This window comes from Mustela nivalis (genome assembly GCF_964662115.1).
Source record: "Mustela nivalis genome assembly, chromosome: 13".
Lineage (NCBI taxonomy): Eukaryota > Metazoa > Chordata > Mammalia > Carnivora > Mustelidae > Mustela > Mustela nivalis.
In genome coordinates, this window is record NC_139032.1 from 62,304,244 (window position 1) to 62,317,484 (window position 13,241).

A 13,241-nucleotide genomic window follows, 5' to 3' on the forward strand; every position below is an offset into this window, starting at 1 on the left:
TGTAACAACATAGATGGAGCTTAAAGAGTATAATGCTGGGGCACCTGGGTGGCTCAGTGGGTTAAGGCCTCTGCCTCCAGCTCAAGTCATGATCTCAGGGTCCTGGGATAGAGCCCTGCATCAGGCTCTCTGCTCAGCGGGGAGTCTGCTTCCCCTCTCTCTCTGCCTGCCTCTCTGCCTACTTGTGATCTCTGTCAAATAAATAAATAAAATCTTAAAAAAAAATAAATAAAGACTATAATGTTAAGTGAAATAAGTCAGTCAAAGAAAGACAAGTACCATATGGTTTTACTCCCATGTGGAATTTAATAAACAAAACTAATGAGCAAAGAAAAAAGAGAGAGAGAGAGAAACAAACCAACAAACAGGCTCTTAACCATAGAGAACAAACTAGTCGCCGGAGGGGTGGTGGGGGGATGGGTAAAATAGGTGAAGGGAGATTAAGAGGACATTTATCATGATGAGCACTGAGTAATGTAGAGAATTGTTGCATCACTGTATTGCACAACTGAAACTAATATAACACTGTATATTAACTATACTTGAATTAAAATTAAAAAATTTTAGGAAACTTAATGGAAACAATAATTAAAAATTAAATCTAAAATGAATTATATTTACTGTAACAAAAAAATTTAGCTAGAAATAAATTTAACAAATGTTATGACTTCTACCAATAAGAACTATAAAATATTATTGAGAGAAATTAAAGACCTGAATAGGTGGGGAAAGATGCTATGCATTTAGATCAGAATAATCAATACCATAAAGATGTCAGTTCTCCCCAAATTGATTTATAGATTCAAGGCAATTCCCAATAAAAATTCTAGCAGGCTGTTTTTTTTTGACAGATATTGACAAATTATCATTATAATTTACTTATTAAAATAGGCAAAACAATTTTGAAGAAGAACAAAATTGAGAGGCAAACTCTACATGATCTTAAAAGTTACCATAATGTACCGTAATTAAGACAGTGATACTGGCATTAAGATGAACAATGAGACCAGAAATAAGCCTGCAAACATGCCCTCAAATAATTTTTGGAAAAGTATCAACGTAGTTTCAAAGGGAAAGAAAAGTTTTTTCAGCAAATCATAGTGGAGCAACTGAATGTTAGTACAGAAAAAATTAAGCCTTGAATCCAAGACTTAATTCAAGGTGGCTTAAAGATTTAAATGTAAAAGCTAAAACTTTAAGGTAACAGGAAGAACACATAGAGGACTAGGTCTGGGGTTGAGAGTAAGCAATTTTTTCAAGACAAATCACGACTAGAACTAATTGTAAAGAAAAACAATTAAAACCACTACTCTTTAAAAAATAACATTAATAAAATAACAGAACCAAAACGTTCACCATACATACATTTGGCAATGGACTCATATCCAGATAATAATTTAACTCCTATAAATCATTAATATGGGACTGGAGCAAAAGGCTTGGACATGTCCCAGAAGATGATATGCAAATAAATACCAAACACGGATACTCAGCACTTCCTCTGATTTGAGGAGGTAGAGATCGGTGCTCAGGGAGCCTGCAGCTGCTAGAATGTGCCAGGCCGAGTTCTGGAGAAGAAGGAGTTCTCCAGAGAGCTTGAGAAATCCACATCGGGGCCCTCTGGACTCTTTGGCTGAATACTAATCTATGAATGCAGAGAGTGAACCCCAACAAGACTGGCAAGAACAACTTTGGAGACAAGAAAAAATGCTAAGAAGCTATAAAACAGATTCTCAGAGTTCAGACCAGCTCAGGAATCATTTGTGATCTCTCCAGCCAGAGTGGAGAGATCTTGTGGGCCATACAGAGTATTTAACAGAGATCCCAGAAAGAACATATCTTATAAGTGATGCAGAATTAGTCTTAGAATAATGGTTATTTTGGACTTGTCCCAAAGGAGTTTTAAAATAAGCCTCAAAAGGGTGAAACTAATCTTCAGGTAACTTCACTCACTGTCAGAAAAAGTTTAAGACTCTTCAGGAAAATAAAGCATTCCATACCCTAAAATTTACAATGTCTGGCATCCAATAAAAAGTCACTAGACATAAGAGGCAGCCGGAAAATGTGAGCCTAAAATATCAGTAAACAGAAACAGACCCAGAAATGACAGAGTAGATGGAATTATCCCATGAGTACATTAAAACAGCTATTATAAATATGCTTCATATGTTTAGGGATATAAAGAAAAATGTAGACATAATGAGAGGAGGAAAGAAGATTTTTAAAAGAACCAAACGAAACTTCCAGAGATGAAAAATTCAATAAAATAAAAGCAGCCAGATAGGGAGCAACAGGACTCTCTTTCGCTGCTAGTGGGAATGCAAAATGGTACAGCCGCTTTGGAAGCTAGTTTGGCAGTTTCCTACAAAGCTAAACATACTCTTATCATATGATCCAGCAATCATGCTCCTTGGTATTTACCCAAATGAGTTGAAAACTTATGTCCACACGAAAACCTGCACAGGGATGTTTATAGCATTTCATCCATAATTGCCCAAACTTGGAAGCAACCAAGATATCCTTCAGGGGGTGAATGGATAAAGAAACTCTAGTGAATCTATGTAACGGAATATTATTCAGCGCTAAAAAGAAATGAACCATCAAGCCATGGAAAGATAGAGAGGAAACTTAAATGCATATTACTAAGTGAAAGAAGCCAATCTTAAAAGGCTACAGTATGATTTTGACTATATGACATTCTGGAAAAGGCAAAATCATGGTGACAGCAAAAAAATCGGTGGGTGCCAAGGATTAGGGGGAGAGAGGGGGAGGAGGCTGGGCACAGAGGATTTTTAGGGCAGTGAAACTACTGTGTGATACTGGAGTAGTGGATACACATCATTAAACATTTGTTAAAACCCATAGAATATACAACACAAAGAGTGAAGTCTAAAGTAAGTTATGGATTTTTGGGTAATAACGTGCAGTGCAGGATTCATTGATTATAATAAATGGACCACGCTGATGGGGGATATTTACAGTGGGGCATGCTGTGCCTGGGTAGAGACAGGGAATATATGGGAACTCTATGTAATTTATGCTCAATTTTGCTGTGAAACTAAAAAATGAATATTTTATTTGTTATTTATAACATTTATAAACATTTTTATTTATAAAAAATAAAGTCCATTAAAAAAAAGTAAACAAAAAAGACCAATTACCTACAAAGAAGAAGTGGACTTGATTTCTCATGAACTACAACAGAAACCAGAGACAGTGAAATGGTCGCTTTAGTTGTTGAGAAAAAACAATTGCCAATCTACAATTCTGTAGCCAGTGGAAAAAAACACACTGTCCAAAAATAAGGGTTAAATGTAGTCATCTCTATCAAACAAAAACTAAAATTGTTTGCTACCAGTTAGCTTTCGTTAAGGGGAAATTGAAAGGATGTACTTCAGGCGGAATTAAAGTGATTTGAGATGGAAAGTCTAGGGATAAAAAAAAAAATGGAGATCAGAAAAAGTGGTAAAAAGTGTTTGCAAAAAATGGCCACACTTGCATCTCTCCTGATATCTACACCCCTTTGCAATGTGATTTTGCAGTTCCTTTTATCAAGGGGTGGAATCTATTTCTTTTGAATTTGGGTTTGGCCTAATTCATTCCCAAAGCAATGGGAGGTGGCAGAAATGATGTGCCCATTGTAAACTGCCTTTCATTATCTTGGATCCCTGAACTGTCATGTTAACAAACCCAGGCTAGCCTGTTAGAGAGAGAAAAACCACATAAAGGAGCTGAGCTAGACCATTATAGATCTGCTTGGTTCCCAGATGACCTGCCACCTGATAGCAGACTCATATGTGAGCTCAGCTGAGATCAATTTAAATTGGCCTAGACCAAGAAAAACAGCCCAGCCTACCCACAGTCTCATGAGAAATAATATATGGTTATTATTCTAGGCCACTAAGTTTTGAGGTGATTTGTTATTTAGTTAGGAGCCTAGGGGTTAGCAATAGATAATAATGGTATAAATCAATACTAGCTTGTAGGCTAAAAAATAAGACAGAAATAAAAATATATAATAGATAGCATTGACCAGAATTAAAGTGTTTTAAGGTTAAAAAAAAGGAGACGTTTATTTTTCTCGTATAATATGAACATCAGTGGTAAGCATTTAGAGCTGGTACGGTTGCTCAAGGAATTTATCAAGGACCCAGACTCTCTCCACTCCTAGTTATCTACTCTATTCATTCCTAGTTTTTCTAGGAATGATGGTGTAGATGGTATTATGGACACCATCCTTATGCTCACAAAATGGCTGCTGTACTTCCAGGCGTTGCAGCTTTGTTCCAGATGGAAAGAAGGTGAGAATGTGATGAGTCTTTATAAGGAAAACAGTATGTTCCAGACAAGCTCTTCCTCGTAGACTTCTTATATTTCACTGTCTAGAACTCTGTCGCATGGTCATATCTAGGTGCAGATGCCTGGGAAATTAAGATTTTTAGCTAGGTGAATGGCTTTCCCAAAGGAAATGAGGATTCTGTTCATAAAGTGAATGAATGTAGGAATGAATATAGTTTAGGCAACTAACCGTGTCTGCTCTCCATTTAGGAGAAAACATTTTACCTGAGGGAATAATCCAAAAGGAAAAGAAAACAATGTGCTTGGCATAAGGACTGAGAAGTAGCATTGTGCATAGGACAAAGCACTGGAGGGAGAGTTTCTTAGTCCTGGCTCTGAAGCTGACTTGCTGGGGGCTGGTCCTCAGTTTCTTCTCCATCAAACCAAGACAGAGTAAAAAAGCCTTTTCCAGAGCCATAGAGACTGTGAAAGGAATTCATATTTATGATAGATTTTTCATGTGCATAGCTCATTTATACCTTACAACAAATATACAATTCAGTGTCATTATCCAATTTCACACTGGGGGATGTGAAATCTCAGAGAATTCAAGTGGCATGCATAGATCTTACATCTAGTAAATGGTAGAGCCGAAATTCAGCTAGGCCTCCAAAGCCAGAGGCTTCTTTCCACTGCCCTCCCTTTCTCAAAAGGTAAAATAAGGGGTGCCTGGGTGGCTCAGTGGGTTAAGCCTCTGCCTTCAGCTCAGGTCATGATCTCAGGGTCCTGGGATCGAGCCCTGCATCGGGCTCTCTGCTCGGCAGAGAGCCTGCTTCCTCCTCTCTCTCTGCCTCTCTGCCTACTTGTGATCTCTGTCAAATAAATAAATAAAATAATATTAAAAAAAAAAAAAGGTAAAATAAGTACATGCATTTTTATTTACTGAATTTCAAGGTAACACTTTCTAAACCACTGTCTTTCCAAGTGTGGCCTGGTGACACCAGCCTCAGAATCACCCGGGGCCTCTGTTCCATATGCAAAGTCCTGGACCTCCTTCAGATGAACTGATGCAGACTCTCTAGGGCTCACACCTGGGAATCTGCATTTTTTAAAAAGTTCCCCATTAATTTGGAGACGTTTTAAAGTTTGAGAACTATGATTTTAAACTTATAATTTATTGTTCCATTCCAATGTAGTTTATTTGTGGATCCATGGCTCATGGAAATTTCTTCCTAATATCAGGAAAATAAAATTTAAAAATAGTCTGTTTCTCCTTCCTGTTCTTCAGTGTTCTAACGAAGACACTCAATTCCATGGAAAATGTTAAGGAACTGGAAGTGTGTCATAGAAGATAACCCAACACTGATTAACTGAGGCTCTGTAAGGCAAAGGCACAGGTTAACCGAACATGAATGCTGATTAGAATCAAACAGAGCCTGAAGGGGCTGGGCAAAGGAAATGGCGTTAACTAAATATTTACTATGTTCTTTAAAAAAATGTATTTACTATTTTCTAGACACTGTTCCAGACACATTACGTCATCTAAGGGGTCCAAGACATGTGATTCAATCCCTTTTATTTATAAATGGGGTAAGTACAATATTTCATTTTATTTTTTAATTTTTTTAAAAAATAAAATATTTATTTATTTGACACAGAGAGAGCGAGCACGTGCACAAGCAGGGGGAGCAGCAGAGGGAGAGAGAAGCAGGCTTTCCGCTGAGCAGGGAGCCCGATGGGGGGCTCGATCTCTGGACCCTGGGATCATGACCGGAGTAGAAGGCAGAGGCCCAACTGACTGAGCCATCCAGGGGCCCCTACAATATTTCATTTTAGAGATGAAGAATCTAATAAGAGAATCTGATGAGAGGACAGACACCTCACTTGTCTGAGGAGACTCATTCATTCATTCATTTATTCATTCATTCATTTATACAATAAACATCTCCTGAGCTTTCATGGAAGACACTGAGACTAGAGCAGTGGAAAAACAGTCTACAGACATCAGGTATCCTAAGACCTGTACTTAACCCTCCACATCTCCTCTGAAAAGACTGGAACTGAGAGCGCAGATTGGGACTGGAACCAGCCAGAAGCTGTCTTTCCCTGCTTGGTCGGCCCATGGCAGGGAGCAGGCTGAGAGCTTGCTGCTGATGGCCTCCAGCAACCAAGAGCCCAAGAGAGCAGGCTATGCCATGTTTTTGTTAGTAGCTGCATCCCTAGGTAGGCAGTTCCGTGTACAACCCTCCCCGCCCCCAACCCTTACTCGTCCAGGGAAGAGGATGAAGTGTCTGGAGGAACGACCTAGAAATAGAACTTGAAAGAGGGGTAGAAGAAGCCCCAAATCTTTTATCTTCTCACTGACCTTGGGAGGTAGATACTATTTCCATTTTACAGATGAGGACATGGAGACTCAGAAAGGTTAACGGACTTGTTGAAATAAGAGTCCTACTCAGGAGGGGAATAGGGCAGGTCCCAGATCCCAGCTCCAAAACCCCCACTCTGGACGGAAGTCTTCGCAGGCAGGTCAAGTGCTCACGGAGGAGCCGCGCTGAAGTGATTTGCAAATCGATCCTACAGGGTGACTCTTGATTCCTGCTGCCAAGGTTTATTTAATTCCAAGCTCAAATCACACAGAAAATAAAATTTTCTCCTTAAAAGGTTCTGTGGAAAAATGTTCTCTGTTCTATGTAACAGCCTCCTCGGCTGTGTTTGTGTCTGAAAAGAGGACTAGTCTGACAGGAAGAATTACAAATCTGGAGCTCATTTTGGTGTCCCAGAGGGAAGGTGGGTGGAGCGTCTCACAATAAATTAGGAATTCAGAATGAAAACGTAGCCGAGTTTATTTGGGTTTCTAGTGACACCTCAGAATTATTGTGCAGGCGTGTCAGAGGCAAGTCAAAGTATTGACTGCTCCCCCTCCGCCAAAGGAGGAGTGCTACGAGCTAAGAAGAGGAGTCCTCGTCCTTTGGGGGTGAGGATGGGGTCCTTCCCTTTCCCACCTGGATTAGGAAGAGGTCAGAAGGAAGGAGTGTGATTTGGAGCCCCGTTCTGGGTCTGCTCTTTGTTCCGAAGGAGAGAGGCTATTTGGGGGGCGTGTCGGAGCTCAGGATCTGAATGAAGTCCGAAGCCAGGATTTCAGGACTTTCAGGGCCTGGAATTCGGTTGGGATTAGACACTAACAGCGGGAAGAAACAGAAGACTGAGTCGTATAGGGAAGGCACTGAGGAAAGATTTGGGGGGCATGTTGAAAGTTGAGGCGTGGATCTGGGAAGTGGAAGTTGAAGGCTGCGTGGCGATACCTCGGATCTGAGTGAACGTGTTGGGGATTGGTGGTGCAGGGCTGTGAATGGGGTTCGGGTGGGACTGAGGTCAGTACTAGATCTTACGATCTTGGAGAAGGCTACAAGAAAAGCGCCTAGAGCGGCCACAGCCTTTTTCCAAAAGCGACTCACACCCAGACACACCCCTCGCATAACCCTAGACCTCCGGGGCCCGAGGCTAGGCCATGCCAGGGCGCGCTACACCCTGCCTCTAGCCGGCCTCCTCCGTGCGGGGAGCGGCTCTGGCTGGGGCAGGGGTCTGGCAGCACTGCCCCCGGGGAAGTCTGGGGGCGTGGCCAGAGGCCGGCGCCCGCGGCTGTGGATTGGATGTCCAGTGGGCCTGTAGGCGGGGCTCCGGGCTGGGTCCCGCTCGGCCGCTCGCAGACGGCTGGGAGGCGGGGCCGGCGGGAGCCCGGCAGCCAATGGACGCTCAGCCCCCGAGCAGTTACAAAGGGCCGGAGCGAGGCCGCCGCGGCGGCGGGAGGTGGGGCGAGGCAAGGCTTGCTGAGGCGAGGCGGCGGCCGGGCCGGACCGGGCCACAGGCGGTGGTGGCGGGACCATGGAGGCGGCGGCCGCTGCTCCGCGTCCCCGGCTGCTCCTCCTCGTGCTGGCGGCGGCGGCGACGGTGGTCCCGGGGACGACGGGTGAGCGGCAACGCGGCGGAGCTGGCGGGTGGCTGCGGGGCGCGCGGGCCGGGCCCGGCCTCTGGCTCGCTCCCTCTCTTTCTCAAACATGGCGCGGGGCCGGGGGCGCAGGTGGCGGCGCCGGCCCGGGGCCGGGCTAGCCTGGCCTGGCGGCCGCCACGCAAACCGCGGGCAGGGAGCGCGGGCGGGGCGGGGCGGGGCGGGGCGGGGGCGTGTGTCTGAGCGCGGGTGGATGTGCCCGGCAGCCGGTGGCGGCCCCTGCTCCCCGCTCCCCTGGGGGAGGTGGCGTCGGGTAGAGCGGTCCGAGGACTGGGCTGCCTTCTGGGGAGCGAGGGGGCGCGGACCGAGGGCCAGAGGGTGTGCGGCTGGCCGGGCCTGGCGGAGCCGGGGCGCTGTGTGGCGTTGTCTGGGCACCCCCCCAACCCCGGAGCGGGAGGGTGCCCGGGGCTCCCGGAGCCCGGGGCGGGGTTGGGGGTCGACCGAGGCTTCCCGGGCGGGGTAGGAACTCTGAGCCTGCCGAGCGGTGGGAGGGGGCGACGTGTGATGGAGACCCCCGGGTCACAGGGCCGCCCTAGCTGTGGTCGCCGGCCCGACCCCGCTGAGAGGAGCTGCTTCTCCAGCCAGGGGTGGCTTTGGAAGGGGAGTCGCGAAGCTTTGTGTGAGGAGGAGGAGGCACGAAGATGTGCGGAATGTTTCTTCTTTCGTGCGTCTGGGAAGTGTTGAAGTGAATCCAGTAACCAGAAGGCTACAGATTGTTTTCGTAGTAGAAACTTGAACGTTTGCTCACTCTGCGGGGTTTGGAATGTTTGAATGGAAATGACTCTGTGAATTGATCAAATGCTTTTATTTCCTCGAAGGAATATCGCTAGTGTTCCTTTTCTTGAGTGACAGTGGTTTGAATCAGTAGTCTCTGTGTAGTGGGCTTTCAAGTGAGAATGTTTGCTCCGTTTTCCAAAATACTAAATCAGGATGGGGTACGTGGTCATATCCAATCTCCCTGGAAAGAGCAGTGAAAAACTTTGTTAACATCCAGGTTCAAATACTAGAAACTGAAATATAGATCCTTAGTGTTAGAAACTAAATTACAGTGAAAGTACATTTCTGTCTCTAAAATTGAATACCAAATGTTTTCAAAAACAAAAGCTCAAGAATGAGAGTGCCAGTAGCTGTCTGTTAAGAGCTTACTATGATGTAGACGCGTAAAGTACACCAGAGTACATTATCTAACGCTTATGATAAAACCCTTAGGGTTAGTGGCATTTGGCCCATTTATAGATGAGAAAACTGAATTTGGAACAGGTTAAATACTCAATTGCTAGGGACTAGAGTTAGGATTTGGACCCAGAGTTCAGTGTTTCCAAAACCTACGCGCTTTAATTAAAAACAAAACAAAACAAAAACCAAACTCTGTGTGTGTGTGTGTGTGTGTGTGTGTGTGTGTGTGTGTATACATGCACACACATGACTGGCACAACCCATCTTTCTATTTAGTCCACTAATGAACAATTGGTCTTTATTATCTAATTTTTAATTTTACCCTTAAAATATGTAAATCAGGTTGGCTTCCTTCTGACTCTTAGCACATTCCTGGAGTCTCTTCATATTGGGCCTACATTAGAGGAAACTGGATATTTGACACTGGTCTAAGGAGTGGGGGCAAGGTAAATATGTGGACAGGTGGGAGAATCAATAGTTACCTATTGTCATTAAGTTCACCCTTTTCCACTTAGCCTGGCACATTAAGCGTTCATGTATTCAAGTAACAGTTTTAGACTTAATTGATATAAGGAACATTGCTCAGTCCATGTTTGGGAGAAGCTTATAGACTACACTGGCATGTATACAATACAAAGCTGGTTCAGGTGAGTAATAATTCTTAAGTCTAGACTACCTCAACTGGTCTGCCCATGCTTGTTGGTTATGTTGATGCTGATCTTTCATACATTCTGAAGAAACTCAAATGCACTTTTAAATTTATAATTTGGCTTCCTTTTTAAGACCTTGCAGTTGTTCCTTATTGTCTGGTATCAGTTTTTTATTTCTCTGCCTAGATTCTCCTCTTTCTAACATTGATTTCTCTAGGGAAATTAGTTCCCTGTCCCTAGTACACAGATGAGTACTGTACTATGTCTACATATATATTCCTTGTGAGATATATATGTATATATATACACATATATCCATTTTGAGAATCTGGTTTCCTTTCTGCTGTCATGTGAGTTTTTTCTTTGAAAACATGCCTAGAACCCAACTCTTCTTTTTATCAGTGCCTCTTGAATGTCTCTTCCTTTCTTTGTATGCAGCCATCAGTTTAGTCCTGCCTGTTACTCTTAAATTTAGTTGCTTTCCAGTTTCTCTCATGTAGGCTTTTCTATAGGCTACTGCCAAGCTAATCTTCCTCAGGCATCCTCACAAAGGGCTTACAAGATTTTCCATTTGTATTCAGCACTTAGAGAAGTACTTGTGACTTATGATTAGAGCCATCTCTGAGTATTCAACCAAAGAGCTCACTTCTTGCTACTACTCTAAGCCCTCAATTCCAACCATTTCTGTTTTTCCACTGACTCCTGATTTTTTTTTCTTTTTCTTTTTCCCTTTTAACTACATACTTAATTTTGTCCCTTTTGAGAGTATGAGGTGAGAAGTTCTCAGTTCTGGCTTCATGTACTGGTTTAGTTCCTGAATTCTTTATTTCCCCGAACTGTAGAGCACTTAGGGCTACAGTTTGGTTGTTTATTTCTACCATCTTGTGCTGTTATTTACCTGTAATTGTGAATGTGTTATAGGTCCCCAGAGGGCAAAGGTATGTCTTTTCTTTCCTTTATGCTTTCAGAACCTAGCACTGTGTTTTATATTCTGTTCCATTTACATGCTTGTTGATTAAATGAATTTCATTTGACTGAACATTCTTTGGTATTTATACTGTTTTACATGAGTACAGTTTATGCAATATTAATTGACCATTCTGTGTATATAATAATAGGAAAATTGTGTAATGTGACAAAAGAGCAGTTGGTTATTAGATTTGATTATTAGTCCCAACTTCACCTCCAGTTATGCAGAAAATCTAAATGGTACCCACATTTCCTAATTCATGAGCTCTTGAAGACCAAATGAGAGTTGTTTTGGAGTTTGAGATTGCAATTTTGTATTGACAGTAATAGGTAGGGCTGATGTTCAAGCAGCAATTGCCACCGGGTCACATGTGTTTTGATTGATCAGACATCCTTTCTGATTGGTTGGTACCATTTTGGAACCAGTTGTTAAATATTTTTAATATCACCCCTACAGAAAGGCATCAACAGTCAAAGAGAAAAATGATTAATGTAGGCTGATGTGATTGGGGGAGGCTTCCTGGACACTTAAGGACTTAAATTGACTTTGAAGGGTAGCTAGAATTCTAGTGGGCAGAGAGGGAGATTTGATGAGTGGTAAGCTGTCCTGAGGCCTACTCCAGGGCAGAACCAAAAGTTTTATTGACTGGCTGGCAAGTTCCTCTTTAGAGTTGAGTTCCTTATTCTATACTGTAGGGTTTGGATGTATTAACCACTATTTCTTTCCCCCAGTTCTGAAAACTCTGTAATCTGTGACTGGAAACAAAATAAAAAGGTAATCTAAGTGGGATGAATAAGGGAAAATAATACTATGGGCCACCAACTAGGGGTGAGCATTCAATTGGTGAAGATTCTAAGTCACTTCAGTTTATAAGGGAAGAAAATAACATCAGAGGTTAGGTGAATTTCTCAGGGTCAGGCAGAACTAAGACAAGAATTTAGATTATCTCATTCCTAATCTGTGCTCTTTAAGGTATGAAGGATTTGGAAGGGGGAGGGCAGGATTAATGGAGTGATTTACCTAAGTGAAGTTATCTTGAATTTCACAGAACTTATGAAAAGTGACTTCTGATGGACTGTGGGCGGGGAGGGGTGGTGGTGGTGGTGGTAGTTAAAAAGTCCTCAAGAGGAGGTCAATATCTTTTTTATATTGATGATAAAAAGACCTGGTGTAGAGTTTATTGACTGAGAAGAGTAGGCTTTAGTAGTTTAAAAGATGGTGAAACTGGGGTTTAATTAAAATGGTTGTAATTGCAGTTACATGGTCTAGGTTTAGAATTTTAGATGACCTCCTCTGTTGTTGAAATTAAATAGGAAACTGACATGAACAAAGTAATGGGGAGGGAGATAAATCTGTTACTCTGTGAAGGGCTGCTTATGTGTAGATCTTTGCTGAAAGGTTCTTTTAGGCCTGTTGAAACAGTTTATCTGAACCTCCTCACCATTCAGGTAGTATCTTTGTAGTGTATCAGATATGTTCATTTCTAATGACATGGGTTTTGAAAATGCCATTATTTTATGGATGGCTCTTTTGATGTGAGAACATGTTTCTTCAAACCACAGAGCCCTCTGCACATGTCAACAAACTGTCTGTCTTTTGCTGTTCTTTCTTGGTTGTGGCTTACATAATGCAAGTTCTCTGAACAGATGGACTGTGGTTTATTATCATGTGATTGGGTCACATCTTTGCTTCCTGCTTCTGGAATTGAGCAGATGCTGGCATGTTTCTCAGTGATTTTCATGCTTTGTCCCATAGAACTGGCTTGAGAAAACTTTCTTAAAAATTATGGTTTATCTTGACTGAGCCTAGCTCCAATACTTAAAGTAATTAATGCCTTTCTTAACTGAGTTTTCTCAATATCAAATCCAAACATTATTCATAAACATTAAGTTTGTTGCTACTTTGAAATAGATCCAGTTTTAGCTGTACAGTTTTGGCTCAGATAATGCAGATAGGTTTCTTATGGTTACCTTTTTTGATATGGACTTATGATTGGTTGATTTGTAGGGATTTTGCCTTAAGACCATCACTTTCAAAAACATTATGAAGAGTAAGAATAGAGTAAGTCTGGATTCAGTTTGTATGGGTCCAATTTTATAGATCAGCTCTGGCCTTTTGTAAAACTGCTCTGTTGTTTTGGCATTCCAAGAGAATACACATT

General features: G+C 42.5%; 1 protein-coding gene across 2 annotated transcripts in view; it reads left to right on the forward strand.

Moving 5' to 3' along the window:
* Positions 1-7,945: 7,945 nt before the first annotated feature.
* TGFBR1 (transforming growth factor beta receptor 1) overlaps positions 7,946-13,241 on the forward strand; it is a 56,430-nt gene continuing 51,134 nt past the window's right edge. The window contains exon 1 of one of the 2 annotated variants that reach the window (XM_082696763.1): positions 7,946-8,245. In XM_082696763.1, the coding sequence (XP_082552889.1) occupies positions 8,161-8,245 (85 nt within the window). In that variant the 5' untranslated portion in view covers positions 7,946-8,160. The remainder of the gene's footprint in view (positions 8,246-13,241) is intronic. The other variant, XM_082696762.1, reaches the window with a different exon arrangement.